This window comes from Hemitrygon akajei, chromosome 4 (genome assembly GCF_048418815.1).
Source record: "Hemitrygon akajei chromosome 4, sHemAka1.3, whole genome shotgun sequence".
In the NCBI taxonomy this organism is placed as follows: domain Eukaryota; kingdom Metazoa; phylum Chordata; class Chondrichthyes; order Myliobatiformes; family Dasyatidae; genus Hemitrygon; species Hemitrygon akajei.
In genome coordinates, this window is record NC_133127.1 from 133,078,600 (window position 1) to 133,105,482 (window position 26,883).

Below are 26,883 nucleotides of genomic sequence, written 5' to 3' on the forward strand. Positions count from 1 at the left end.
TATGGTCATGCACTTTGGTAGCAGAAAGAAAAGGGATTATTATTTTCTAAATGGAGAGAAAATACAGAAAACTGAGGCGCAAAAGGACTTGGGAGTCCTTGTGCAGGTTTCCCTAAAAGTTAAATTGCAGATTGAGTCTGTGGTGAGAAAGACAAATACAATGTTAGCATTCATTTAAAGAGGAATAGAATATAAAAGCAAGGATGTAATACTGAAACTTTATAAAGCACTGGTGTACTGAGAGCAGGTTTGGGCCTCTTAACAGGAAGTGAAGGCGACATGCAGTGAAACTGTGAGTAACCATCTTATACGTTTCTTTTGCATTCACAAGACCCTGTCGGACATTGATTGCCGCTAGTCTGCTTCCCTTGTTTGGTGGACAGACAGGCAGCGAGGTAGCAGTGTTGCCTCCATTGTAGCTATGTCTAGGCCTCAGTCCTTGAGCTTGTGTTGTAGTGTGACGTCCAGGCTTGGCTGGGGGTGGCCTCCCTCGTCGATGCTACTCTCCAGTGGTGGATCGGTGGAATTGGAGGTTGGACTGCCAGGGACCATCAATTTGTGGGACTCGTCGCTCAGGAATTTGTTTTGTTACATAACTATATTCTTTTTTTTTTCCTTTCTCATTTTTTTGAATGCATGTGTAGGTTTTGGCCCCAGAGAAACACTATCACATTCGGCTATATCCATGTATGGTTTGAATAACAATTAAACTTGATTTGATTTGATTTGTTCTTCTCTAATAATGTAAAGAATGAATGATGTTATAGTTAACTGGATCAAAACCCAACTTCTGCAGTTTTATTCATCTGTTTGATTGGTTAATATCTGCATGTTTAATTTAATTCTTACTTTTATGGTTCTTGCTATGTAAATAAGAGTGATTGTTGTGGAATCCATCAAAATTACTAATATCCATTGTAGATTTCCCAGAAGTGAAATCCAGCTTGGATTCTTGGCAGAATCTGATCATCATGGGGAAGAGATCATGGGATGACTTGATCATTGAGGGGTACACATGTTCAAACAGGTGTGCTCAAGGGATCAAAGGGTAACACACCCATACTTTCTCATTTTCCCACTTCCCCCAGCTCCACATTTACCCCCTTCTAGTTATTGCAGCTCCTTTAGCCCATCAGCTTGTTCAACCCAAGACATTATCACACTGATCCTGATGGTGGGAACTGGCAGAGAGCTTAAGAAATGCTTCCTCCATCAATTAAACTTGACATCTTTGCATTACTGCTTTTCTTGGTTTAAGAAAAAACTGCATTCAACTGAAAACAGTTAGTTTTTGTGTTTACTTATTTTTTAATCAAAACTTAAAGCAGAAATTCTTTCATTCTAAGTGCAATATTTATTCAGATAAAATTCTCCCTTGGATATTAGTAATACAAAAAGACAAGTCACAATTGTTGCTTCTAATGTATCGATTTTCATGTACTCATGTTGTTGAGTACTATATCATTAATTTAGACAAAAATAATGAAGGTAGCATGTCAATTTATTTTAACCATTGATACTCAATTGAACCTAAAGCAGGACGTGTTTAGCTCTCTAATATTTAATCACATCATACATTCCACCCTATCTTAAAGTAACAATTACAAATACTAGCTAACGTTCAACAGCCACAAACTGGTAGTATACATTACTCAGGTTAAAACTGAATTAGTTCCAGAGTGCATGGCAGTTAACCTATCTTCCAATGCTCCTCATATGTCTATTAAAGACTCTTAGACAGGCACATACAGTAGATGAAATGAAGTTGGATGTCTCTGAAGGAGAGAAGGGTTAGATTGATCTTAGAGTAGGTTAAAAGGTCCTCACAACATTGTGGATCTAAGGTTTTTACTGTGCAGTACTGGATATGCTCTATGTTCTGTTCTATTGAGTAAATGATACTTGATGAAAACTTGGTTACATGGCCTTATAATCAAGAGAATTACAAAATTCTCTCAGTACATAGACTAGGTAGTCCTATATATAGTAAGTGTAATGATAAGCGATAATTCTAGGAGTTTTTCAATTGCTAAGTCCAAAATCTGACAGCAAAGAAAATGAATGGATCACCATTTCATCAAAACTTCCCTAACAAATAGACCCTCATGACTTCCTGGTTAGATACCAATGATGCCTGTGATCGATTTGAACTAAATTGGCTAACTCCATGGCATTGTACAAAGCTGTCCCTGGAACTGGTGTAGTCAGAATAACTGATTTTCCAACACATTTTTAATATCAAATTACAATACTTATGCACACACCTGTGTCTAAGAAATTGTGGGCTGTGATAACAATGGAGGCAGAAACCTACTCAAGTAAACTAAAGGACTCTTCTAACTTGAACCACTGTCACTAATGGTGATAATCAAATCTTGTCTCCAATGCTTGAGGAAAATCTCCCTCCTTTCTGCCTGGGAGGCAGAGTAATGTGGCATATCGAAGAGAGGAATCTGACAATGCTGAACAATATTGTGGTACCCCACCTGAGACAACATGGAAAACTCTGCTTCCCACCATCAACATGATGCCAAGCACCTCTAGACAGCACCTGAAACAAAAATTGTCCCAAATCCACCTTTCAGAAGGAATCAACCATCCCTTTTGTGAACTGCCCCCCTAAGCATACCCACAATGGTATCTGCATAGTTGTACGTTTGTGCTTCTCATGTAACACTGAATCACTGTGTCATTACCGTGTTGAAGTGCCAGCGTTGTGATGTCTTTGCATTTGAAATCTTGCACATAGTGCAAATAAACATTTTGCTCCCAAGCAGTTTGCCAAGAAAGTGGTGGAATGGTACACATTGTGTCATTTTAGTGTTCACTTCTAATAATTCCTAAGCCAACAAGACATGGGTTTAACAAAAAATTCCAAAAATTCTATCTTCTTTTGGTGATCAACGATGTTCCAGTGTGAAATGCAGAAATAACCTTTTATAGTTTATTCAGCATCGCTCCGGAAATCTGAGCAATCATCCTAGATATGAATCAGCCGTGTGCCCTCATAGAGCTTATGTGTGGTGCTCCAGTGCATTCATTCTCAGAGCAACCCACCCTGAACACCTCCAGGATAACACAGTGCTTCTCAATGACTCCCTCCAGCTGTCTGCACCCCAGGTAAGTCGCTCATTAATCTTTATTTGTTGGGTCACTCCTGCATTGCACTGACTGCACCACCAATCCCAATTTGCATTCTGAACAATATCCCCATCACCTGCTCTCAGATTCATGATCCCCCTAGAGCCTGGCTTCAATCCCCAAACCTCTGTCTAATCTCAGATTAGACAGCATGTATCATGGGGACAGGTTGAGTGAGCAAGGGCTTCTTAGATTGAAGGAGGATGAAAATTGACATGATGTTAAGTGACACAGCTAAGAGTGAACAGCCAGAGACTTTTTCCCAAGGTGGACGTGGCTAATACAGGAATAAATTTAAAGTGTTTGGAGGGAAGTAAAAAGAGGATGTCAAAGGCAGGATTTTTTTTAACACAGTGAGTCATAGATGCATGGAATACACTGCCAGGAGTAACAATAGAAGCAGATACATTCGGGATATTTAAGAGATTCTTAGATAGACACATGGATGAAAGGAAAATGGAGGGCTTTATGGAAGGGAAGTGTTTGATTGACCTTAGAGTAGATTAGAAGGTTGGCACAACATCATGGGTTAAAGAGTCTGTACTATACTGTACTGTATGTTCTATATTCCAGTATTTAATAATAATAAGTACTTTATTGATCTTGAGTGGGAAATTATTTCATTACATTCAAAAACACACCTAGCAGTTATTATTATTATTTACTAATAATAAAGTACAGAATAGTAACATACACAATAATAATGTACCAATGTGCAATAATAATGTATGGAATAATAAACCAGAGACTATTGTACTATGATGTGTATTCTCCTATCGTACAGAGGTATGAACTGTTGTAATGCTTATTGCATTTGGTAAGAAAGATTTTCTGTAACGATCCTTGTGACAGTGGAGCTGAATGCGTTCATTTTTAATTTCTGATATCTGCAGTTTACTGAACCAGGGAGAGCAAAGGTAGTTGTCCATGATACCTTAATACTGAACTTTCTCTGAAGTGGATTCAAATGAAAAACACCTCTTAAACCATTCAGAATCAACTAGTTGCAATGACTAATGCATCTTGAAGTCCACAGTGCTCCCTAATTTCTTACCCTTGCACTATTTGAAGTATAATAATAACTGGCAGTACATACAATAGGCTTTCTGGATAGAGAAGCAATTTTCTGTTTGCCAATGCATTTCGTTATTTAAGTGGCTACAGAAATACTTCAATAATTACAGACTTCTAAACTGGGGCACAGAAATTATAAAAAGTAGTAAAATATTCAAAAAGTACGGAACTGTGTGCTGTAACACTAAAAACATGCAGAGAGAGGGTAAATCAGTCTCATTCAAAGTTGTTCTTTTTTTGGAGGAAGCAAAAACTACGATTTGTCAAAATACATTAAATAGCTAATGAGGTGTGAAAAGCTCATTAACTAAAAATTAAAAATTATGCACAATAAATTATGTTTTTCATGCTGTACATGACCTGCTACTCACATTAAATGATCAGGTCAATACTCTTTTCTTTACTCTCATACTCCCTTACAAACTATCCTAAGCATATTTAATTATCAAATTATTAAACAAACTGATTTCTCATCTATTGATTATCTCTGTTGTATTAATCACACAGCATTTTCCATTTTGAATAATAACCTCCTCATCAAAATTACATGAAAGTAAATCTGCCATTTCAAAACAGTTCCTCAGAAATGGACAATAACAATAACCAATGCAGGATTCTATTTTTGATATTACTAATATAATAAATCATAATTAATTTGAATATACAGCACTTTCCTTGACTTTCAATTTGTGTTTAATTTTACTTTACAACCATTTTACAGCAAGACTGGGATGGATGAAATTGTTCAGGATTTCAACCTGTACTCAACCTGTATTCCTTCCTGTAGTCCAACTCATTGTTATTTGAAATGTGGTCAGTTACAGTGGTATCATCTGCAAACTTTTAAGTTGAGTTGGAGCAGAACCTAGCCACACAGTCATGAATGCAGGGGAGGGGTTGGGGGATTTGTTGCTGTTATTGTGTTTTTTTTTTCTGCAGGAGAGGATTACCAACCTTAAAGTAATTTGAAGAGCTGGCTTACTTTAAAAACCTTAAAATGCAATGAAGAACCACAAAGCAATCAGTAAGGAAAGGAAAGTTAAATTATAAAAGTAAACTAGCATGAAATATAAAAGCAGATAGTATTTTTTAATAATTCTAAAAAGTTAAAAAGGGTAGCTAAACTGAATATAGGTCCCTTAGAAGATGGAAAAGGGGAATTAATATGAGGTAACATTGAAATGGTCGAGGCCTTGAATGACTATTTTGTGTCTGTATTCCAGTTGGAGAACACATTTAACATGCCAAAGTGAGATGCTATGAATACAATGGTAGGTGAGGACGTCAGTATAATTGCTGTCACTAAAGAGGCAATGATGAGAACACTTGTGGGCCTAAAGGTAGCCAAGTCCCTTAGTCCTTATGGGATGCATCCCATGGTACTGAAAGAAATGGTGGAAGTTATAGTAGACATATTTGAGATCATTTACCAAAATTCTCTGGGCTCTGCACAGGTCCAGACAGATTGGAAGACAGTAAATGTCATGCTACTCTCATACAAAATATATAGGCAAAAGGTGGGTAACTATAGGCCAGGTAGCTTACTATCTGTAGTTGGGAAAATGCTTGAAGCTTTCATTAAGGAAGAAATAGTGATACATCTCGACAGATGTGGTTCCATCAGCCAGATACAGCATGGATTTATAAAGGGCAAGTCCTGATTGAAAAATTTATTGTTCTGTGAGGACATAATGAGTGTAGTGGATAGAGGGGAACAAGTGGAAGTTTTTATAGTAAAACTTAGATTTCCAGAAGGTGTTCAATAAGGTGCCACATAAAAGACTTATCCATAAGTTAAGCATGCATGAGGATGGAGGTAATATATTACCAAGGATAGAGGATAAGGTTAACCAATAGAAGGCAGAGAGATTGGATAATTTCTCAGACACCTCCTCTTACTTACCCCTCGAACAGGAGCACCAGGCCATTGTCACCCGCAGCATCACTGACATTAACTCTGGGGCTCCCCCATTCTCTGCCATCAACCTCACTGTTTCCTTACCCTGCAGCTCCCCTTTCTATCTCCTACCCAAGATCCACAAACCTGTACATCCAGGCAACTCATTGTTCCTGCTTGCTCCTGCCCCACTGAATTTATATCTGCATACCTCAACTCTGTTTTATTCCCCCTGGTTCAGTCCCTTCCTACCTACATCGGTGACACTTCACATGCTCTTGATCTTTTCAATGACTTCAAGTTCCCTGGTCCTGATCATCTCATTTTCACCATGGACATCCAGTCTCTACACACCTTCATCCCCCATCAGGAGGGCCTTAAAGCTCTCTGCTTCTTTCTAGACAACAGACCCAACCTGTTCCCCTTCACCACCACTCTCCACTGGTAGAACTGTTCCTCACTCTTAATAGTATCTTATTCAGCTCTTCCCACTTCCTTCCAAAGGTGTAGCCATGGGCGCTCATATGGGTCCCAGCTATACCTGCCTTTTTGTTGGCTATGTGGAACAGTCTATGTTCCAAGCCTACACCATTATTACTCCCCAACTTTTCCGATGCTACCTCAACAACTGAATTGATGCTGTTTCCTGCATCCATGTTGAGTTTGTCAAATTCATCAACTTTGCCTCTAACTTCCACCCTGTCCTCAAATTTATCTGGTCCATTTCTGACATCTCCCTCCCCTTTCATGATCTCTAAGGCCTTATCTCTGGAGACAGTCTCTCTACTGATATCTTTTTTAAATCCACTGATTCTCACAGCTACCTGGACTATACGCCTTCCCACCCTGTCACTTGTAAAAATACCATCCCCTCTTAGTTCCTCCGACTCCACCACATCTGCTCTCAGGATGAGATTTTTCATTCCAGAACAAAGGAAATGTCTTCCTTTTACAAAGAAAGAGGCTTCCCTTCCTCCATCATCAACGCTGCCCTCAATCACATCTCTTCCATTTCATGCACATCTGCCCTCACCCCATCCCCCTGCCACCCCACCAGGGATAAGGTTCCTTTTATCCACCTACCATCCCACCAGCCTCTAAATCCAGCACATAATTCTCCATAAGTTCCACCATCTCCAATGGGATCCCACCACCAAGCATATCTTCCCCACTCCCCCTCCCCCACTTTCTGCTTTTGACAGGACTCGCTCGCTATGCAACTTCCTTGCCTGTTCATCCCTCCCCACTGATTTCCCTCCTGGTATTTATCCTCACAAGCAGAATAAGTACTGCCTACCCCTACAGCTCCTCCTTCACTATCATTCAGCGCCCCAAACAGTCATTCCAGGTGAGCCAACAATTCACCTTGAGTGTGTTGGTGTCACCTACCGTATCCAGTGCTCCAGGTGTGGCCTCCTGTATATTGGTGAGACCCAGCATAGATTGGGAGACCGCTTCGCTGAGCACCTATGCTCTGTCCACCAGAGAAAACGGGATCTCCCAGTGGCCACCTATTTCAATTCTACCTCCTATTCCCATTCTGACTTTCAGTTTATAGCAGTGTTTCTCCACTGGGGTTCCGTGGATCTCTAGGGCTCTGTGAAAGATTGTGATAAAAAAAAAACATTTTTTGAACTTTGCTCAACAAGTGATGCCAGCATCCACAGTGGTGGGCAGTGAGCCCCATTAGCAATCTCAGCCCAGTATGCAGTCTGCAGTAGGACTGAGTTTATTTCATTGAGTCCATTCTCATTTTTTGATGTGAGATAGTAGAAGCCGTTGCTAATTGGTGAGTGCTGTATTGCACGGAGGGGAGGACGCTAGGCTGATGAGGAACGTGAAATGTGTTTTCCCAGCATTGAATGGATTCACCCAACTTGGGCTGTGATGTCAGCCTTTCCCTCCCAAATTACCTTCCCCAATTTCCCCTTACACGCCGTAACTGACTTATGGGAGTAAACAAACTCTACTGGTGTAGTTGAAAATTGGAGGGAAATTCTCATTTTGTAGACTGTCCAGTGTGGCAATTTTTGAAGAGGAAGTGCGAGATGGAAGAGGAGAGTTTCTGGCCTAGGCTATGGACACCTCTGATAAGATTAATGAGGAAGAATTACAATCTTCTGAGTCATTTCACTGCTCTAATGCAACAATGGGCACAAAAAAAGTCCATCTTTATTAAGTTAACAAATTACACAACACATGCCAGTGATAATAAACCTGATTCTGATTCTGATTCTGAAAGCTACTTATCAATGGGTTTTACATGGACTGATGATCCATAGAAACATAGAAAACCTACAGCACAATACAGGCCTATCGGCCCACAAAGTTGTGCTGAACATGTCCCTACCTTAGAAATTTCTAGGTTTACCCATAGCTCTCTATTTTCCTAAGCTCCGTGTTCCTATCCAAAAGTCTCTTAAAAGACCCTATCGTATCCACCTCCACCACTGTTGCCGGCAGCCCATTCCACACACTCTCCACTCTCTGAGTAGAAAACTTACCCCTGACCTCTCCTCTGTACCTACTCCCCAGCACTTTAAACCTGTGTCGTCTTGTGGCAAAAATTTCAGCCCATGTTGTCCTATTCCATTGTGCCTTGTTTCTGTCAAACAACATGCAAAGGTTTCACATGCTATGCCTATATCACTTAATAAGAAAATATTTTCAAAGTCTTGTATAAAATTGTGTCTTAGGCTATATTTTTATTCATATTTCTTTGGCTTATGGCTTTTAGTAACTTTACTATTCAACATTGTAAATAAATTCTCATGTTGTAATTAGCATTAATTAAAATCAATTTACAACCCTTATTTAAATTACATTCACTGAGCCTACCTTTAGAAAAATTAAATCCCATCTTGGCTTAAACCATTTATTTAACAGAAATTTATTATGTTTACCTTATGAGTTTCAAAAACTTAGAAAAAGGAAAAAAAGAGATTAATTTCAAGAAAAGTAAGTTAAGTTAAACTTTTTTTTTCAAAAAATCACTTTCTACTCAATAGAGCATTAACAAATATTTTCGGATTATTATATCAACAACTTACTGATCATGCTAACATGCCATGAGCTGTAGATATAATAATTTTTACACAAGGGTTCCCTAAGACCTGAAAATTACTTCAAGGGTTCTTCCAGGCCAAAAAGGTTGAGAAAGGCTGGTCTATGGCCTCCTCTACTGCTACGAATGAGGGCACATTCAGGCTGGAGGAGCAACACCTTATAGCCTCCAACCTGATGGCATGAACATCGATTTCTTGACTTTCCAGTAATTGCCCCCCTCCCTTCACCATTCCCCCATTCCCGTTTCCCTTTCTCACCTTATCTCTTTACCTGCCCGTCACCTCCCTCTGTGCTCCTCCTTCTTCCATGGTCTTCTACCCTCTCCTGTAAGATTCCCCCTTCTCCAGCCCTTTATCTCATTCACCAATCAACTTCCCAGCTCTTTAATTCACCCCTCCACCTCGCCCTGTTTCACCTATCACCTGACTACTTGTACTTCTTCATCCCTTCCCCCACCTTCTTGCTTTGACTTCTCCCTTCCTCTCCAGTTCTGATGAAGGGTCTTAGCCCGAAACATCGACTGTTTTCTCTTTTCCCTAGATGCTACCTGACCTGCTGAGTTCCTCCAGCATTTTGTGTGTGTTGCTTGGATTTCCAGCATCTGCAGATTTTCTCAAGTTTAGATAATAGCTATTTTGCTGGTTGGCAGTCAGTGGAGAGCAGAGTACTGCAGTGGTCAATGCTGGATCCACAAAAGTTCACGATATACGTTAATAATTTGGAAGAGGGAATCAAGTGCAGTGTGCAGTGTGTCTGATGATGACGTTAAACTGTGTAGAAAAGCAAATTGTGCAGAGCATGTGGAGAGTCTGCAGAGTGACATAAATAGAATAAGTGAGTGGTCAAGGGTCTGGCTGATGGAGGCCAATGATATTAAATGCAAGCTCTTTCACTTGACAAGCAAAACTAGAAGATCCGGTTATTATTTAAATAGTAAAAGATTGCAATATGCTGTTGTGCAGAGAGATTTGGGAGTGCAAAGGGTGGATTTGCAGGTGCAACAGGTTATTAAGAAAGCAAATGGAATATTTACCTTCATTCTGAGAGGGATTGAATTTAAGAGCAGAAAGGCTCTGTGACCCAGAAGGGAAAGTGGCAGAAGAGGCAAAATATACTGATAGGGGATTCATTAATTAGGGGACTAACAGGAGGTTCTGTGGGAGAGAATAAAATTCTCATATGTTACGTTGCCTCCTGGCTGCCAGGGTCTGGGATATCTTCAATCAAGTCCTCAGCATTCCCAAGTGAGAGGGTGAACAGGCAGACGTCATGGTCCATGTGGGTACCAATGATATGCGTAGGATGAGTGACAGGGTTCCACATAGGGAGTTCAGGGAACTAGGTGCTAGGTTAAAGGGCAGGACCTTCAGGGTTGTGATCGCAGGATTGCTACCCATGTCATGTGCTAGAGAGGCCAGAACTAGGAAGATCATACAGCTTAATATGTGGCTAAGGAGTTGATGCAGGTGGGAGGGCATAAGATTTTTGGATCATTGGACTCTCTTCCAGGGAAGGTGGGACCTGTACAGAATAGACGGTTTGCACATGAACTGCAGAGGGACTAATATCTCAGCTGGGAAGTTTGCTAATGCTCTGTGGAGGGGTTTAAATTAGAGTTGCAGGGGGATGGGAACCAGACTGCCAGAACAGGTAGTGGAGGGATTGCAGAGGCAGATGCTGGTAAGACCTCAGACAAAATTAGGAATCAAAAGGTTGAGCATGGTCTGACCAGTGTCCTGAGCTGCCTATATTTCCATGCAAGAAGATTCGTATTAAAGGCAGATGATAGTGCTAAAGATGAGGCAGCTAGTTTACAAAAGAGGTGATATACTGTGTAGTGAGGAGAGGCTGCTGATAGGGCAAAATTGCAGTCAACGGGATGAGTTGCAATGTAAAAGGCGGACAAAATCGATAGGGGTGAATACAGGACTGATGCTGAGTTCCAAGAGGGGGAAATTCTGGAATGCCTATGAGATGGCTTTTTAGAAAAGCTCTTGGTTGAACCTACTAGGGGATTATCTATTCTCAGTTGGGTGCTGTGCAATGAACCAGAATTAATTAGAGAAGCTAAGGTAAAAGAACCCTTAGGGAAAAGTGATGCTAATATTGATCAAATTCACCCTAAAACCTGAGAAGGAAAAGATAAAGTCAGCTGTATCAGTATTACAGTGGAGTAAAGGGAATTACAGAGGCATTAGAGAGGACTTGGCCAGAATTGATTGGAAAACAACACTGGCAGGGATGACAGCAGAACAGCAATGCCTGGAATTTCTGGAAGCAATTCAGAAGGCACAGAATATATACTTCCCAAAGAGGAAAAAGTATTCTAAGAGTAAGATTACACAGCCATGGCTGACAAGATAAGTCAAAGCCAACATAAAAGACAAAGAGAAAGCATATAATAGAGCAATAATTAGTGGGAAGTTAAAGGATTGGGAAGCCTTTAAAAACCAACAGAAGGCAAATAAAAAGGTCATTAAGAAAGTAAAGATGGAATATGAAAGTAAGCTAGCTAATAGTATTAAAGAGGATACCAAAAGTTCCTTCAGATATATAAAGTGTAAAAGAGAGGCAAGAGTGGGTATTGGACTGCTAGAAAACAACGCTGGAGAGGTAGTAATGGGGGACAAGGAAACGGCAGACAAACTGAACAAGTATTTTGCACCAGTCTTTATTATGGAAGACACCAGTAGTATGGTGGAAGTTCCAGGTATCATAGGTCGTGAAGTGTGTGAAATTACCACTACTAGGGAGACCAAATGGTGCACACCCCAGGGTTCTGAAAGAGGTGGCTGAAGAGATTGTTGAGGTATTAGTAATGATCCTTCAACAATCACTAGATTCTGGATTGGTCCAGAAGATTGGAAAATTGCAAATGTCACTCCACCCTTCAAGAAGGGAAAGAGGCAGAAAAAAGCTTATAGGCCAGTTAGTCTGACCTCAGAGGTTAGAAAGATGTTGGAGTCAATTACTAAGGATGAAATCTCAGACTAAGGATGAAGTTTGCAAATGATATGAGGATAAGTGGAGGGGCAGGTAGTTTTGAAGAAAGAAGAAATAGAGAGGTTACAGATGGACTTAGACAAATTAAAAGAATGGGCAAAGAAATGGCAGAAGGAATACAGTGTTGGGAAGTGTATGGTCATGCACTTTGGTAGAAGAAATGAAAGGGTCGACTATTTTCTGAATGTAGAGAAAATTCAAAAAGCTGAGGTGCAAAGCAACTTGGGAGTCCTTGTGCAGGATTCCCTAAAGGTTAAATTGTAGATTAAGTCTCCGGTTAGGAAGGCAAATGTGATGTTAGTGTTCATGTGAAGAGGACTAGAATATAAAAGCAAGGATGTAATACTGAACTTTATAAAGCACTGGTGAGGCCTCACTTGGAGTATTTTGAGCAGTTTTGGGCCCCGTATTTAAAAAAGGATGTGCCAAAACTGGAGCGGATTCAAAGGAGCCATGAATATGATTCCAGGACTGAACAATAGCTTGTCATGTGAAGAGCGTTTGATGGCCCTGGGCCTGTATTCACTAGAGTTCAGAAGAATCAGGGACGACCTCATTGAAACTTATTGAATGGTGAAAGGCATTGATAGAGTGGATGTGGAGAGAATGTTTCCTATGGTGGGAGAGTCTAGGACTGGAGTACACAGCTTCAGAATAAAGGGGTGTCCTGTTAGAACAGCGATGCGGTGGTATTTCTTTAGCCGGAGGGTGGTGAATCTGTGGAATTCTTTGCACAGGGAGCTGTGGAGGCCAAATTTTTATGTATATGTAAGGAAGAGGTTGATAGATTCTTTATTGGTCAGGGCATGAAGGGATACAGGGAGAAGGTAGGAAATTGGATCAGCCATGATGAACTGACTCGATGGACCAAATAGCCTAATTCTGATCCTATATCTTAAAGTCTTATGGTCTTATTTGCATCTGTACAAGGTACTGGTGAAGTGACATCTGGAATACCGAGCACACTCATGGTCTCCTTACTTGAGGAAAGGCATATTGGTGTTGGAGGCCATGCAGAGGAGGTTCAAGAGGTTGATTCCAGAGATGAGGGTGGTAATCTATGAGGAGAGATTGAATCATCCGGAAATATGTTCACAGGAACTCAGAATAATGAGAGGGGATCTTATAGATCTTACAGAAACATATGAAGTTATGAAAGAGATAGCTAGGATTAAGCCAGTCAAGTTGTTTCCATAGACACGTGAGATTAGAACTAGGGGACATAAATCTCAAAATTCAGGGGAATAGGCTGGGAACACAGATTAGCAGAAACTGCTTTTCCAAGGAAGTACTGAAGCTGTGGAAATCTGTGCAACTGTGAGACCTGATGAAGGGTCTCAGCCCAAAACATTGGCTGTTTACTCTTTTCCATAAATACTGAGTTCCTCCAGCATTTTGTGTGTGTTACTGTGGAATCCTCTGCCCAGGGAAGCAGTAGACGTTGCCACATTGAATATATTTAAGACACGGTTTGATAGATTTTTGCATAACAGTGGAATGAAGGATTATGGGGAAAATGCAGGTAGGTGGAACTGAGTCCACGGCCAGATCAGTCATAATTGTATTGAATGTCAGGGCAGGCTCAATGGGCTGCATGGCCTACTCATGCCCCTTCTTCTTACGTTCTGAGCAGAAGCTACATGTTACACCCACTTGTCAATGATTAGCTAAGGGACCATTGGGATTACTAAGGTTACCATAGAGAAAGTGATTCAAGTTTTGAATTTTATGCTAGAGCAGAGATATAAGTGAATTAATTATACATCCAGTTGATAATTAACTGCTTAGAAAGAAGTGCTGATAGTGCTGGATGAAAGCAGTTGGGCCATACAGTCTTTATCTTTACTATAATTCAAGGAAATTAAAGTGTAATTATCCTAGTCAATAATCTCTAAATATATTAATAACAGCTTTGGATAGCAAACACATCATGATAAGTTATTTCTTTAATCACCATTATAGTCCATCAAACAATTTGTAAATCTTCATTTCCCCTTAAATTTCATTTTCTAGTATTCCCCAAACCACAAAGCTTTCAATTTTCAAGCATTGTGTCTACAAAACTTTAATAATTTGATCAAACAATAATCAGTGTAGCAACATTAAATAAAAGCAGTGGACAAGAATTCGAGCAAGGAGGAACAGTGCATTTAACAGTGCTTACATTTAGCATGGAGGGAAGTCGGTGCACATGGAGTCATACAGTCATAGAAAAGGGTCAGCACAGAAACAGGCCTGTCAGTCCATCTAGTCCATCCTGAACCATTTAAACTGCCTATTCTCATTGACCTTCACCGGCATCATACCCCTACCATCTATATACCTATCCAAACTGAGCTCACTTGCACCACTTGTACTGGCAGCTCATTCTACATTCTCACAACCCTCTGAGAGAATATTCCCCTCATGTTCCCCTTAAACATTTCACCTTTCACCCTTAACCCATGACTTCTGGTTGAAGTCCCACCCAACATCAGTGGTAAAAGCCTGCTTGCAGTTATCCTATCTACACACCTCATAGTTTTGTATTCCTCCATAAAATTTCCCCTCAGTCTTCAATATTCCAAGCAATAATTTCCTAACCTATTCAATCTTTCCACATAACTCAGGTCCTCCAGACCCAGCAAAATCCTTGTAAATTTTCTCTGTACTCTTTCAACCTTATTTACAGCTTTCCTGTAGGTAGATGACCAAAACTGCACACTATAATTAAAATCAGGCTTCACCAATGTCTTATACAGCTTCAATATAACATCCCATCTCCTGTACTCACTACATTGATTTATGAAGGCCAATGTGCCAAAAGCTTTCTTTATGACTCTCCCTAGCTGTGACTCGACTTTCAATGAATTATGGATGCATATTCCCAGATTCTTTTGCTCTACGGCACTCCTCAGGGCCCTACCGTTCACTGTGTAAGATCTACTCTGGTTGGCTGTACTGAAATACAATAGCTTGCATTTGTCTTTATTAAGTTCCATCTGCCATTTTTCAGCACATTTTCCTCGCTGGCCCAGATCCCACTGGTAGTCATGAGTCTCCTTTGCTGTCTTCTACACCCCCTATCTCGGTGTCATTCGCAAACTTGCTGATCCAGTTAACCACATTATCATCATGACCGTTAATATAGAAGACAAACAATAGTGGACCCAGCACTGATCCCTGCAGCACTCCACTAGTCTCCAGACAGAGAGACAACCATCTACTACCACTCTCTGGCTTCTCCTGTGAAGGCAATGCTGAATCCAATTTACTACCTCATCTTGAATGCCGAGCACCAACCTTCCATGTGGGACCTTGTCAAATGCCTTGCTAAAGTCCATGTAGACAACATCCACTGCCTTGCCTTCATCAACTTCCCTCAAAAAAACTCTGTAAGATTGGTTAGACATCACCCACCATGCATAAAGCCATGCTGTCTTTCCCCGATTAATCCATGTCTATCCAAATGCTTAATCCTGATGTCAGCCTATAATTTCCTGGTTTATTCTTAGGGCCTTTCTAAAACAGTGAAACAACATTGGCTACCATTAAATCCTCCATACCTCACCTGTCGCTAAGGACGTTTTAAATATCTTTGCTAGAACCCCAACAATTTTCTGCACTTGCCTCCCGCAGGGTCCGAGAGAACACCTTGTCAGGCCCTGGGGATTTATCCACCTTAATTCGCCTCAAGACGGCAAGCACCTCTTCCTCTGTAATCTGTACAGGGTCCATGAAGTTGATGGCACTTTGCCTCACTTCTATAGACTCTGTGTCCTTCTCCTGAGTAAATACAGATGCAAAAAAAAAGCCCATCTCTCGGTCTCATGCAAGGATTATCATTCTGCTCTTCCAGAGAACCAATTTTGTCCCTTGCAATCCTTTTGCTTTTAATATATCTGTATAATCCCTTAGGATTCTCCTTTACCTTGTCTGCTAGAGCAACCTCATACCTTCTTCTGGCCCTCCTGATTTCATTCTTAAGTGTTCTCTTGCATTTCCTAAACTCCATAAGCACTTTATTTGTTCCTATCTGCCTATACCTGCTATGCAACTCCTTTTTTTCCTACCCAGGATATCAATACCCTTTGAAAACCAAGGCTTGCTAAACCTGTTATCTTTACCTTTTATTCTGACAGGCACATGGAGGTTTAAACTCTCAAAATTTCACTTTTGACTGCCTCTCACTTACTAAGTACACTTTTGCCAGAAAACCGCCTGTTCCAATCCACACTTGCAACTGCCACCAAACATGCAAGTTTAAAGAACTGTTTTGAAGCTGAGAAGTACTTTCATATTCTCCACATTCAAAGCATGACCTATACAGAATACCTGTCTCAGCATGTTGCTTTGTAGATGTGAAGTATAACAAGCTGCATTTCATTCAAGCTACTGCTGAGATTATCAAACAGGTAAATAATCAAAAGATATTTGAATCAGCATGAACAGGGTAGGTAGGAATTCAAGTAAAGAAGAAAATTGGCCAAGGTGCAGATATCCATCCCTTTTTCAAAAAGGAATTGAAGCAAAAAATATGATTCTGAACTTTATGTGCAAGTGACAAGTTATCTGGTCTCTACCAGTTATTGCTTGAACTCCAAGTTGCCCACAACAGGAGAGAGAAGTATTTGGATGTGCAGTCGACACTGGTGCATTTTGCTTGGTATTTGCAGAACCAGCCAAAGAACATAGGAGTAAATATATACTCAGGATCTGCTTTGATTCAACTGTGAGTAATCTGCACCATACAACAGCTGATCTTGTGAAGACTACAGGATCATTCAATCATCTGCGTAGAAATCAAAGCGAGTGGACAGAAATGCGGAGAGACAATTTTACAACGAATAAGTCATTTCAAGGTTTCAATGTTTATCAGCATTATTGAAATTCCACATATCTAAAGTACTCAATAAAAATACGAACAAAAATATTCCAGCCATGAGAAGTAAAACTTGAGTTAAAATGTACATGATTTTATTTTGAAATACATGATAAGGTAGTGGGTAGTGGCTCCATATGTCACCTCTACAGGGTGTGATGACCCTGCCTTACATGAGTCCCAGGCTCAGCTGTCTCCGGCTGACAGTACCCGGTATGGGCCCATATCCAGGGTTACAGATCCCACTGCCTTGTGGGTATCTTCGGGAGAAGAGAAGGCTAAGGAATAAACGCTACACAAATCTGCAGAGGAGCCCCTAAGGCGGATGGATGATGTATCATGTCACCTCCCGGCAGCTCCTGCAGCCAAGTTGATGCCAAATGTGCTGCTTCACATTCCTTTGGACCACATCTGCAAGGCCGAGAGGGGGGTCTTGAAGTCTGGGCAATGCAGGATCTCTATATTCATTGCCCAGGTCTGTGGCCCAGGAACCGGGCGCATCCATTGTCTAATTAGACAGACTGAGCCATTATTATTATTACATAATAATTTTCCAATTGGATCATAGTTACTTTCATAAAAGGTAAACTGCTTAGTAGAGAAAGAAATAGAAATATTACATTGAGAATCTTCTATATGGTTACTACTGCAAAAAAAGATAAAACATAATTTCTGAAACTGTATGATTACACATACATATAACTTTTACCACAGAACTCAGCAAAAGATCATGGCTTGATACAGTACTTATATTGGATTCACACTGCACATTACCTCACAGTTACTGTTCCACGCACCCACATCCTATCTTCACAGTCACAATCTCCTTGCTGAGATATATTGTCAGTATCACAAAGCCCTGCCTCTTGACTGCCCTGATAGCCTTTTAATGATTCACAACACCAGAAGGCCTTTCCCACTGTTTCCAAAGTCTCTGCTGATAATTAGAAAAATATTAACATTAGTTAAAACAATTCAGAAGAAGCAAACCACATATTACTGGAGGTCAGAAATCCCACGGAATAGAAAAGGGTCATACTTAGATGTACCAGCCATGGTAAGGTAAAGCTGAGGAACACAGAAGAAGAATATTCAATTCCTTGGCCCAGAAGTTTGTGGATACAGTAGTAATTGGACAGAACAAGAGGTTAAATGTGTTATGTCTGAACTCTAATACAGTCTATACTTGTGTACTGAAGTATATCAGCATGGAAATCCAGAAAGCACCAGTGTTCTCTATAGCACTACTAATTAGCATGATCCAGTCCATTCATTGTTTTTTCTCCATCCATACTTGCTGCGTGACTGCTGAGTTAATTCATTAATTTCATTTTTTAGGAGATATCCAGCACTTGAAGCATTTACTGGTGGAGAATTTTGAAGGATTGCTGTTGTCTCAATGATAAGTTTGTGGTGTTTAGAACAGTCTTTAGAAGTATAACCAAGCATCATAAAGACTTTTGGGACTGAAGACATCTCTTTTGGGTGATTTAATAAGCAAATGACATTGTTTTCCTAATATAATGTTCTATATGTAATAAGATGAACCACAATAACTGTACAATGCTTATAAAGATATTTTAGAGTCAAAGAACATAGAAAATAGAAAGTACAGCACAGGAACAGGCTCTTCTGCTGATGATGCTGTGTTGATATAATTACATTAGTAATCAAAGCCAGAATATGTCCTACTGACAATTATCCTCTGTCTTCTATAGGCAAGTCAATTCCAAATCTAGATGGCTAATTTACCATAGATGGCATCTTAATCTTCTGGATGAACATCCCATAAAGGGACCTGTCTCACGCCTTACTAAAATCCATGTAGACAATATCCACAGCTCGACCTTCATCAATCATTTTTGTCACCTCCTTGAAAAATTCAATCGTTAGTAAGACATGACTTGCCTTATCCATAAGAAGCCTCCTGGGTAACTTACCTACCACTGACATGATACTCACCAGTCTATAGCTTCCAGCATTATCCATATTTCCCTTCTTGAATGCTGAAAAAAAGCTTTAGCTCTTCTCCAGGGCTCTAAGATGTCATTTGTGGCTCAACAGGACATGACCCCAACAATCTCATTTCTTGCCTCGCTCAGTAACCTAAGATATATCCCATCAGGCCCTGGGGACTAATAACCATAACCATATAACAATCACAGCACGGAAACAGGCCATTCCAGCCCTCCTAGTCCGTGCTGAACTCTTAATCTCACCTAGTCCCACCTACCCGCACTCAGCCCATAACCCTCCACTCCTTTCCTGTCCATATACCTATCCAATTTTACCTTAAATGACACAACTGAACTGGCCTCTACTACTTCTACAGGAAGCTCATTCCACACAGCTATCACTCTCTGAGTAAAGAAATACCCCCTCGTGTTTCCCTTAAACTTTTGCCCCCTAACTCTCAAATCATGTCCTCTGGAAACAGCCTATTCACGTCAACTCTATCTATCCCTCTCAAAATTTTAAATACCTCGATCAAATCCCCCCTCAACCTTCTACGCTCCAACCTTAAAGTTCTTTAAGAAACCCAGCACTACCTCACATCGATCTCAAAATGCCCTAACACGTTAGTATGCTCCACACTGATCTCCCCATCTTCCACGTCCTTCTCCTGAGTAATTACTAATGCACCATGTTCACTTCAGACCTCACCCACATCCACCATCTCCAATTGCATGTTCCCTCTTTTATTCCTCTGTAGTTCTACCCACTCCTTAGTATTCCTAGGGATATAGCGACAATTTAGAAGCCAGGATGGATACATACTGACAGGTGTATGCACCGACAATATTTAATTGAGTCATAAAAATTAAACACTAACATTTAGAGTAATGAATTTGCAACTTCTGCATGTAGTACCTTTCATACAAGCATAATATTTCAACAAAATGAATCACAAAGCAGAGGTGATGATCTATTCTTGTGCGCTGAAAACCAGTAAGTCATTTCCTCATGTTATTAAAGGGCATTGGAGATTTAAAACAGAATACAAACTTTACTATACATTTCAAATGGTGCACCAAGATAAAGGCATCAAATGTTTATTGCTAGTGGCAAAATCCACTGAACACATCCAATTTGGGGAACATTTTTACCTCAGAAAACTGTAACTTAATTGCTCTTCATGTGCTTTATTAGTCATTCTCTTTAAGCAGCATTAAGTAGCACACGTATGTCTCAAAATACAGATGCTGTAAAAGCACAGTGAAAACAAAATTAAAAATTACAAGTACTCTGCAAATCAGAATCCACATCAGATTTATTATGTGAAATCTGCACTTAACTGGCAGCAGAACAGTGCAAGGACTATAAATTACAAAAAATAAATTGTGCAAAAAAGAAGAAATTATGAGGTAGTGTTCATGAAATTTATGGACTGTTCAGAAATCATTTGGCAAAGGGGAAGAGGTTGTTTCTGAATTATTGAGTGTGACTATTCAGCTCCTGCTTCCCTTCCCTAATGTTAGTAATGAGAAGAGGACTTGGAGAGGGTGATAGATGCAACTTCTTGAGGCACCACTTCCTGAAGATGTGCTCAATGTTGTGAAGGTTGTGCCCCTGATGTAGCTGGCTGGATTTGCAAACTTTACAGCATCTTGTGATCTTGTGCAATGGAGACTCAATATGAAGCATTGGAGCAACCAGCCAGAATGTTTTCCACTGCGCGTCAATAGCAATTTGTAAGAGGCTTTGGACTCTTCAAACTCCTAACCAAGTAGAGCTTTGTGATTGCATCAATGTGCTGAGCTCAGGATAGATGCTCCAAGATATTGAGAGCCAAAAACTTTAAACTGCTCATCTGTTTCATGGCTGACCCCTCAATGAGGACTGGTGTGTGCTCTCTCAACATCCTCTCCCTTGGTCTTGCTGATGATGAGTCTGAGCTTATTTTTGTAACACTACTTAACCATCTGATCTAGCTTACTTCTTATTCACCATCTTGTTGCCATTTGAGATTCTACAAACAACAGTGGTGCCATTGTTTGAGTTATGCATAGCCGCACAGTCATAAGTATTGCATCGATAGAGCAGTGGCTAAGAATGCATGCTTGAGATGTGCTTGTGTTGATTGTCAACAAGGAAGAGATATTAATACTGATATGCAATAACTGTGGTCTCCCAGTCAGTGCAGGAAGTTAACGATCCACTTGCAAAGGGAGGTACAGAGGCCCATGTTTTGAAGTTTGGCTTTGAAGATCAGGCGATACCTAACATTTCAGGTCAATGACCTAACATCTGAACTAGGAAACCTTGAAATCAAACATGTTTTATTTTGCAGAGAAAAATAGAAAGGATAGAGAAAACAAAGTGAATTGTGGTGAAGGGGTGGGAATCAGGAGAGATTGTATGACACAAGTACACAAGTGGTAGCATTGGTGCTGACTTAGGAGGTGGGCTGGGTGACGATGTGGACTTGTTACTTCAAGATTCAAGATTGGAGTTGAACTGGAGATGGACATGAATGAGCCTAAAAAAGGAAGTGTGAAACATAAAAAAGGATAGGGACTGAAATACATAAGCCATAGTTATTATTAAGTCCACATTTTAAAATTAAAATTGTTTGCTTACAGTAAAATAATTTGGAAATCTGAACTAAACGACAATACTGGAGATATCATCAGTCCAGGCAGCAACAACAGAGAGAGGAACATGTAATTACTGTTACAGGTTGATGAACACTTATCAAACCTGGCCCATTCCGATACAAGCGAAAAGTGTTAGTTATTCTAAATAGTTGAATTTGGCATTCACTCCTGTTTCTTGCCTAGTCTGAAGATGAGACACTATTCCTTAAGCTCACATCCATAAAAACATAAGAAATAGGAGCAGAAGTCGGTCATCTGGCCCGTCAAGCCTGCTCTGCCATTCAATAAGATCATGGCTGACCTGGCCATGGACTCATCTCCACCTACCTGCCTTTTCCCCATAACCCTTCATTCCCCTACCATGCAAAAATTTATCCAACCTTGTCTTATATATATTTACTGAGGTCACCTCCACTGCTTCATTGGGCAGAGAATTCCACAGGTTCATCACTCTCTGGAAAAAGCAGTTCCTTCTCATCTTTTCTGGTTGGCTGCTGGTGACTAGTGGTGTTCCTCGGGGATCAATATTGGGATCACTGCTTTTCACATTGTTTATCAATGATTTAGATCATGGAATTGGTGGCTTTGTGCCAAAATTTGTGGATGATACAAAGATAGATGCAGGGGTAGGTAGTGCTGAGGAAGCAATGCAATTGCAACAGGACTTAGACAAATTGAAAGAATGGAAAAAGTGGCAGATGGAATGCAGTATTGGGAAATGTATGATAATGCATTTTAGTAAAAGGAAAAATAGTGCAGACTATTATCTAAATGGAGAACACAACACAAAGTACACTGCAGATGCTGTAGTCAAATCAACACGTACAAACTGCTCATTTCAATGAATGCTGCCTGACCTGCTGAGTTCATCCAGCTTGTTTGTATGTGTTTATCTAAATGGAGAGAAGGTTTAAACTTTGGAGGTGCAGAGGGACTTGGAAATCCTCGTTTAAGACTTGCAGAATGTTAATTTACAAGTTGATTCTGCAGTAAAGAAGGCAAAGGCAATGTTGGCATTTATTTCAAGGGGAATAGAATGCACAAGCAAGGAGATAATGCTAAGCCTTCATAAGAAATTAGTCAGGCAGCACTTGGAGTATTGTCAACAGTTTTGGGCCCCACATCTCAGAGAGGATGTGTTGTCATTGGAAGGAGTCCAGAGGAGGTTCATGAGAACAATATCAGGATAGAAAGGGTTAACATATGAAGAGCGTTTGGAAACTTTGGGCCTATACTCAATGGAATTTAGAAGATTGCAGGATGATCTCATTGAAACTTGCTGAATGTTGAAAGGACTAGATGAGGTGGATGTGAAGAGGATGTTTCCTTTGGTGGAGGTATCCAGAACTAAAAGGCACAGCCTCAAAATAGAGGGGAGAACCTTTAGAACAGAGGTAAGAAGGAATTTTTTTTGAGCCAGATAGTGAATCTGTGGTATTCTCTGCCACAGACTACGGTGGAAGCCAAATCCGTGCATATATCTGATCATTTCCTGATAAGTCAGGGCATCAAAGGATATGGTGAGAAGGCAGGTGTATGGGGTTGAGTGGGATCAGAGATCAGCCATGATGGAATGGCAGAGCAGCTCTTAATTTCACATCATTATCAGGTATGAGTCCCCACTGGCTGCTCTAGTGACAGTCTTGAGCTTAAGTTTCTAAACTCCTTTAAGGTTACACCTTAAGTGTCCTAGAGACCTGCTTGATCGAGACTTATACATGCATCATACTTACACCATTCAAAGAGACACCAATGTAGAGAACCATAAGAAGGCAGCAATAAACAGGGATTAAGAGATGAAGTTGTAAGAAGGCTAATGAATATGGTTGAAGATACAACTGCTAAAAAAATCTTTTCTAAATACTCAATCTTTCCCAAACCATCTAAAAATGAGCAAGACATATAGGTTTTGCTAAAAGTCATGATGTCTTGATTGAGTATTTTACTTTTGCTTGGGTTTTCTCTCTAACTCTGGTGCATATCACCAGTCTGGCCTAAACAGTGGAATCATAGAGTGTTTTAAAATGTAATCCTCAAAACCAAGTAAAACACTTAGAAATGTTTCTTGATATATTTAAGTGTGACAGTTTTGTTCAGTTTCTTTTAAATGTAGTGTAAATAGGCTTATTACATAACAAATAAACAATGTATCTTGTTGACGTAGGAATGTTCATTCACTCATTCATTCTTCAGTTTTCTTGACCCTGGTCATGACATTTATTAATCCAAATCTCATGAAACTTCTCCCAGCACATATAAATTTCAGTCTATTCTAATGCAGTGGTCTTGAGCACATTTCAGTATGGGGTTTGGCATTCTCTGGCTTTCACTTGTATGTCATGTGTTTTGCAACTTTCCTGGGTGCTTTGGTGGCCACAGGAGAATATGCTGTAGTTTAATTATTTGTCTAATATATGGTCTACTAACTGTTCTTGAGGGCTGTTGGATTGCACTGGCTCTCAAATTATCTTAGCTGGATTTTGAAATGGCCCAGTCCCTGAACCTACTATTACTTCTTAAGTTATGACGTAGTTCATCTTGCCTGCTTTCAGAATGTGTATATTTCTGCACAATGGAAGGAGATTATGAGGGCATCTTTTACCACTTTTATGGCCTTTCAATCTATAAGAGTTGTAACAACTTTGGTGTATGAGTCAACTCATATACTGTTGATAGTTCCTTCTATGTGAGTTCACAAGTTCATGCCATGCTGTCTTCTCTTGCAAAGCTCATCCCTGCAAAGCCCATCCACAAAGATTATTCTGCAACATGAGATGGAAGAATCTAGTATTTTTATATACTTAAGAATACCTACAGAGATATAGAATTGCTGGAAACACAGTCCCATGCATAACAAAGTACTGCACAATAGTATTAAAATAAAGCAAAATTACATGTGAAAAAGGATCTAGCTCTTCTCCAGTGTATATGATAAATAAACTCTTCTTGGGCTTCCAGGTCGGTGCAAGGATTGATTTTAACAGACATTTCAATGACAAACTCTGCCATCTTCCTCAAAGACTGGAATTCAATTGTAAATAATGTGGGTCAGTGGAAACCTGATTGGATGAGGACTAACCAATCAGGAGGGACGGACGACAGGGATCTAAATACCACCCGAACAGACATGCCCAGGCATTAGTCTGATAAAGATAGCAGAGTTTGTCATTGTAACATTGGTTAAAATTGGCAGCTATACCAGGCTGTAAGCTCGAGAAAAGTATTCTTCAAAATTACATGTATTTTTCAACGTGTGTTTGTGGACTGCAACATGCCTTATTTGAACACATCATGGACACTGATCAAATATTAGTGCTGAATATTGCATACAATATACAAATAAGACAAAATAACTGGAAATTAATTTTTAACCGATGATATTACAAGAATGCAGATGGTGAGCAATAATAAAACAAAATGCTAACATATTTTGAAGCAACTGGGTAATTGTCCACTTTTATGATGACTTTGCTCTGACTTTAGATGGGTGTTTCTATTTATTATAATTTTTTCATTCAGCCTTCAAGATAAGCTTGTTTACACATATAATCTTTATGATTACTATTTTCCTTGCATATAGATTATTGTTATATATGATAAATGACTTTCTGTATTATTCTAACCTCATAGCACAACCTGGAGCAGAGCAGTAAGGTATCCCACTGATGACTGTAAGACTGTTACATAACCACTATAACTGTCAGAGCAACACAAAGAGAGCAAAAGTATTTTAGATCATTTCCAAACTAGTGATAAATAATGAAAACTAATGAGTTACATTACTAAAATTCCAGAAGCTGCTGGTGTCACAAAGATTTAAATAATAACGATTGCTGAACAGTAAAACTTTGGCTCTTGTATTGTATTTTAGAAATACATGATTTTAGTAAAATAAATTGCAATTTATTCTACCATTCTCTCTACCCCTCACCCACCCTCTTATAAAAATATTTTGTTTTTTTTACACTTTCTCCGCTAGTCAAGAACAAGGCATGTAGATTCAATAGCCTGCAATAGTCTTAGAATTGTTTTTCAGTGTTCTGTAACTGGTTAGTAAAACTAGCTCCAGGAAGCCAAGGTAGGAGGGCCCCTCAGGACTGTCCGCTGTCGTTGTCACAGCTAAGGGGCGGGGAGGAGATCAGTCTGTAGCACCTTCAATACTTGTATGTGTACTTTTCCCCTCTTTCTATCTGAACCCTGCTTGTTTAGATAGTTTCAATCATGATATCTTTGTATACAACTATTTATCCACATTGCTCTCTGTATAGTATTTGCTTGCACTTATTCGTTGCAGATGTTGTAATCAGGAGTGAGTAATATTTTAAAACAACTGTGCGTGTTTCTATTTCGGGGAAAGCGGCTTAGGCCTATAACGGATACAAAATTCACATTAGGACTAAATTCACACTGCCATCGGGTTCCGTTTTAAAGCAAAGTTTAAAATTAGCTAATCAGGGTCGCGCGACTATTGAGCTTGGTATTTTACAAGTTTGCAAAGAGAATGGACTGTAACCCCGCTGTGGTGCGAAGCATAATCCAACTTACCCACGTTTCTGAGTTTTTTATTTCTGAAGACGGCAACGATGACGAGGAAGTTGCCCAGAATGTCCACAGCCGTAGTGAAGATCAGCACGCTGGACAGCGCAGTGACTGCCCAGGCGGCGCGGGGAGGACCTTCCAACGTGGGCGCCCGGGCGAAAGCCGAGTAATTCCTCAGCGAGACATTCTTTGGCATGTCTGGAAGTTTGTGCCACACACCCGACAGCTTTGACCGGGTGGGGGTGGGGGTAACGAAAGAAAACTTCTAAGTATAGCAAAACGTTTTCTGCCTTGTTGCCATTTGGAAGGGACTGACCTCGCTGGAGAGGCGAAGGTGTTAACGTGTGGAGAGCTGTTAACGCCAGCTAGTTGTGTATTCAGTATTGATGAATTCGAAATAGGGCGTGACTGCCTACTTCTTATTTCCCTGGATGCCTGGCTATCTGTTCTCTGCACGCCGAAAGGGTGAATTAAAGGCAGCAACCTGGCAGCAGAACGCCAGGAAGAATCCTCTGGAGATGTCACTCTTGTCTGACAGTCTATGGGCTCGACTGAAGCGATGTGGCAGCGACTCTATCGGTACTAAACAGTAGGATGCGAGCTTCGATCTCTAAACCATACTCTCCAATCAATTCAGTTAGTTTTGGAAGAACTCATGCGTGTGCATCGTCCACATCTCCAGATGCAGGAGAGGAAGCAAGTAG

General features: G+C 40.2%; 1 protein-coding gene across 1 annotated transcript in view; it reads right to left on the reverse strand.

Annotated features, from left to right (window-relative positions):
- LOC140726021 (melatonin receptor type 1B-like) overlaps positions 1–26,375 on the reverse strand; it is a 69,460-nt gene extending 43,085 nt beyond the window's left edge. The window contains exon 1 of the mRNA XM_073041919.1: positions 26,186–26,375. Within this exon, the coding sequence (XP_072898020.1) occupies positions 26,186–26,375 (190 nt within the window). The remainder of the gene's footprint in view (positions 1–26,185) is intronic.
- Positions 26,376–26,883: the final 508 nt, after the last annotated feature.